General features: G+C 42.0%; 1 protein-coding gene across 1 annotated transcript in view; it reads right to left on the bottom strand.

The window, feature by feature from the left end:
• Positions 1-162, bottom strand: part of LOC122808575 (uncharacterized protein K02A2.6-like) — a 17,509-nt gene extending 17,347 nt beyond the window's left edge. Inside the window, exon 1 of the mRNA XM_044079533.1 lies at positions 91-162. Within this exon, the coding sequence (XP_043935468.1) occupies positions 91-162 (72 nt within the window). The remainder of the gene's footprint in view (positions 1-90) is intronic.
• Between the last annotated feature and the right edge of the window lie 4,392 nt (positions 163-4,554).

Raw genomic sequence — 4,554 nt, 5'->3', positions numbered from 1 at the left:
CAGTGCACACTGCTTGAGTAGTGTCCAACTGCAGAATACCTGTGTGAGGAAAATGGCAAATTTCCTCACATTGACTAAGTACATACATACCTTGTTAAAAGCTTCAGTAGTGTAATCATTTGGTAAAGTAACGATTTGATGTTCTCGTCTTTGCGAAGTCATATTCAGGTTGATCCTATGGAAATGTGTATTTGGTTCTGTGGACGTCCCCTAAGTGTTGTACAGGGGAAGAAAGTGCTTAACCTGGTTCGTTGATTTTAAATGATGGTGTTTTATGAATAAAAGATTTTACAAAATCCAACAAGTGCACTTTCCTGCTGTGTGGAACTTATGGTGTGTTTCCTGGCTTAGGACAAGCCTTCCTGGATGCTCCTCTAGCATGGAAACTGTGACACCCACATCCACGATATACAGTGAGATGGCTGCCTGGGAGCTGTTGTGTGTTCCTAGGTTCACCAGGAATTCCTCAGTGGCTGAGAGTAGTTGTTCTGCTGCAGGCCCTCCATCAGTGACACCATGACCCCTGGCCACATCTGCTGCTCTTCTGCATGCAGCATTAATCATATCTGTGGCACGGTGTCAAACCTGCTCATATGTCCTACTATGCTGACCTACAGCATTAATATCACAGATAAGGTCAGACCACAATGCTGCCTGTTATTCCCTGTTTTGCCTCTCCCTCAACAGTAGGAGTTCATGTTGTTGACAGAGGTCTTCCAGGATTATATCATTCTCAGCATCCGTAAAAGGAGCACAATGTCATCTGGCATCCATGTTTCCTGAAAGACAACAAAATGGGAACACATGCCAGGATCACATACATTAAGTACACTATGTACAGATACAGCAAGAGCAGAATGGCTGGCATTATCCACTGCTTCTTCACTCATGTCATATTCCACAGTGTACAAATATAGTAACGGTGTGGATACCACTAAGATACTAGCAATAGTTAGCTATTCCCGTGTGTGCCAGATATTGCTGTATGATCACACACCCAACACAGGATTCCATTGTAGTGTGTCCCCTAGGGGCAAACCCCCTGATAATATGTCAAAACAACAGTGCCAAACAAATAGCAGTGTGGTTTTACAACCACTATAAAGGGATATTCCCACAACACCAGTGTCTGACATTGACAAAAAAAACATTCCACTGTCGATGTACTGTATGTCCTCTGTAGGGGTAACAAATCTGGAAATCAATGACATGTCATCATTACAGTTCTAAGAAAGGCTTAATTCTCTAATCCCCATTCCCAGTAAGCATATTCCCACATATGCATCATTTTGTAAACAAAAAGGTTACATACCTGATAGATTACAATTCTCCTCTTTTGATATTTGCAGATATATAACGTTTTTGGCAATGCATTTACTGTCTGAAGAAAGCCTCATAAAGACTGGTTCCCCTAGCCATCTGGTTGCCATTTTAACATGATTCTCATTACCAGATGATTGTCTCTTAACCAATCTGTGGTTCTGAAATGCTAATTGCAGTCAACACAGCTGATTTGCAGAATAATCAGCCAGTGACATGCAACCACTGAACAAAATATAAGGCCTTCATGTAGATTAGAAGCCCTTTCTGATATGTTGTGCTGCACATTACTGGGGTCAAGATACTACATCATTGCAGATGGCATGTCTGTAACAGCTACTTTTACATACAGATGTGCGTGCTACAGGCTGCAGCCAATGCTGCAGGCAATAGGCATAGGCAGGGAGTGTGAACACTTTGGAGGACAACAAGCTGTAAGAGTAACTGTGGGAGCTGTGGCAACCTTGTTGTAGATGCAGGGCCAGATTGAGGGTACCCGATCCACTGCAAATTAAGGCATGTGTTTAAGCTAAGTATGTTAGGCAATGGTATCACTAACAGAGTACTAGGCAGCATGTTTATTGTGTCCTTGAGAAACATAGGGGATAAATATACCATTATGTCAACCATTTTGGCAACTGTCAGGCCATGTGTTACATTATGGTAGTCATTTGGAACTTGTGTGCTGGCAGTCCTTGTTACTAGCAGGACCTCCATATGTGTATGTTAGTTGTGCACCTGTGCTAGTCTGTGATATCATTATGAAATGATTGTGTGCTTCACTCTGATATTAGTGGGCCTCATTTCCATTACCTAAGTTAAAATCTTCTGTGAATGCATATTAACGCATGACCTGACACTTTATGCACTTATAGTGTTACTATAGGGATATGTCATGTGTGTTCCTATCTACGGGTCTGTGACTTCCATTAGTGAAAAGCAGACATTTCATTTGAAATGCATTGTGTGGATAAAGAGCGCATGACTCACTCATTCATGGCTGGCTTCACAATAATGTAATTTAAATGCTACACTCCACTGGATTTGAACCCAAAACTATGTGTGCTAAAACTTAGTATTTGCAAAGTATTTGACAGACTGAGCAACTGAGTCACTGTTACAGTATGTGCATTTTTGAAGGTATAAATGCACACATAAAGTCTGTGACATACCTCCATTGCATCCATTATGTGCTTGGCTTTATAGGGATGTATTTCTCTACAAGAGTCCCAGATGAACATGTATTTTGCCATTAAGGTGCACTTGTACATCTTGCTGTTAAAAGTGACCATTTGCCTGCAATTTGAGACATCAGTTACATCCATTAGTCTTTTCTAGTGGTATAGTCCTGTACCAGACTTGAAATTATACTCCCAGTTTTTCCATTACTTTTTCGGCAAGTTTACGTGATGTGGTGCAATGTGAGGCTCTGCTTACACATGCTTAATTACAGTAATTTGCAATAACTATATTTGCTTAAACTGCCTGATTTAATTAACAGCTGTATGGCGTGGCAGGTTAATGCAGTGGTCTGCAGTTGCTATAGTCTCGGGTTCAAAATAGGGGACAGGTGTTTATTTTGTAGGTGTTTTTTATAATTTGAAACACATATATCAACATAGCTCCATTTAGCTGAGCTTAGTGACACTGCGCAACATGCTGCATCATGCAAAACATCTTTTAAGAAAAGAACATTGGGGAGATAGGACAGTGGTGAAATGGGGTGCAGCAGGGGGGGGCATAGTGAAAGGCAGGTAGATATGTGCAGGAAGTGTGTAAGAAAGAATCATAGCTATCAATTTCTTGTACAGCAACAACTGTGCACTTTGACAGAATCTGAGGATAGTGGTGAAATGGGGTGCAAGCAGGGGAAAAACATAGTGAAAAGCAGGTAGGTATGTGCAGGAAGGGTGTAGGAAAGAACCATAGCTATCCTTTTTGTGTACAGTAAGAACTCTGCACTTTGACAGAATGTGTAGATGAATTTGGACTGTCACACCAAGAGAGTGGGTGAGAAGAACATAAGTGTGTTGTCAAGCCAATTGGACCTAATTACGTGTGTCCAATGGACATATGTGCAAAATGGAGAGCTATGTATTGGGCAATTTTTTTTTCGACAGGTGCCCATTTCTTTAAGGTGAGAGTGTAATATTGAGAAAGAGACAGGTACATGTGGGGCAGGAAAGTTGGGAAGGTGAGGAAGCTTTTGCAGACAGACAAGACAGCAGACAGGGGTGGTGTATGACACAAGAGTGGGGTGAAAACCTTGGATGGGGAGAGTGTTGTGGAGTCCCAGTCTCAGGAAACTCCACAAGGTGGCAGCATGACTCAAGACCCCACCCATGGGAATGTCAGCACTGCTCCTTCACTGCCCCATGGGGTGGCAGTGGTGGAGACTGGGCTCTGGGGCAAGGCTGCCCCACCAAGGTTGCCAGCATGCCCTCAATCCAGCACAGGTGGCTTCCAAAACCATGGAACTCAATCCTGTGCACCAATCCTGGCAGTTCATCATGGGTAACAACACCCCCTCCACCACCACTCCCAGAGAGGGGACAAGCCATGTCCCACTGGCGGAACTACCAGATGCTGCAGGAAGTGCAGGGGCAGCAGAGGGGGCACCACCAAGCTGGATCCCAGATGTGCTGGGCCCCGGTGCCACAGCCAGAGGAGCCAAAGTAGGTGGATCACCTGGAAACAACCTACCTTGTCTTGCTGTAGTAAATTAGTTATAAGAATAGATTAAAGTTAGTAATAACCAAACCAATGTTAGTATTAACATAATGGAACATAATATTGATTAATCCAAATACATATTAAGGTATATTATGTGGAACACAACATTAGATAACATAATGGTAAGTATCTTAACAGCCAACCAGAATGAAATAACCCAATACACCAACAGAACAGTTAGTTTAACAGAATATATTAATATTAAAGCATAAAAATAAATAACATTAATAAATTAAAGAAGATGAGGGGTGGGGGGAGAGAGAAAAAACATACCATTAATGAAGTTGCAGATGATATTATTACACAGACTGCTAATATATACTTCTACAGGTCTGCAGTGTCATTTCTGAGAACATTGAGTCAAATTCTTCGATAGATGATATAGCACATATGTATCTCTCAAGCTGTTAGCATGGGACAGTATGGGCCAAACACTAACAAATGCAGGTACACAACTTCACAGAACTGTTTCATATAATGTGCATGTACATGACTACCAAG

Source organism: Protopterus annectens, chromosome 8.part0 (assembly GCF_019279795.1).
Source record: "Protopterus annectens isolate FY-2018-M chromosome 8.part0, PAN1.0, whole genome shotgun sequence".
NCBI classification, from domain to species: Eukaryota; Metazoa; Chordata; order Ceratodontiformes; family Protopteridae; genus Protopterus; species Protopterus annectens.
Note: the sequence above shows the minus strand (reverse complement) of the source record. Positions and strands in the feature narration are given on the sequence as shown.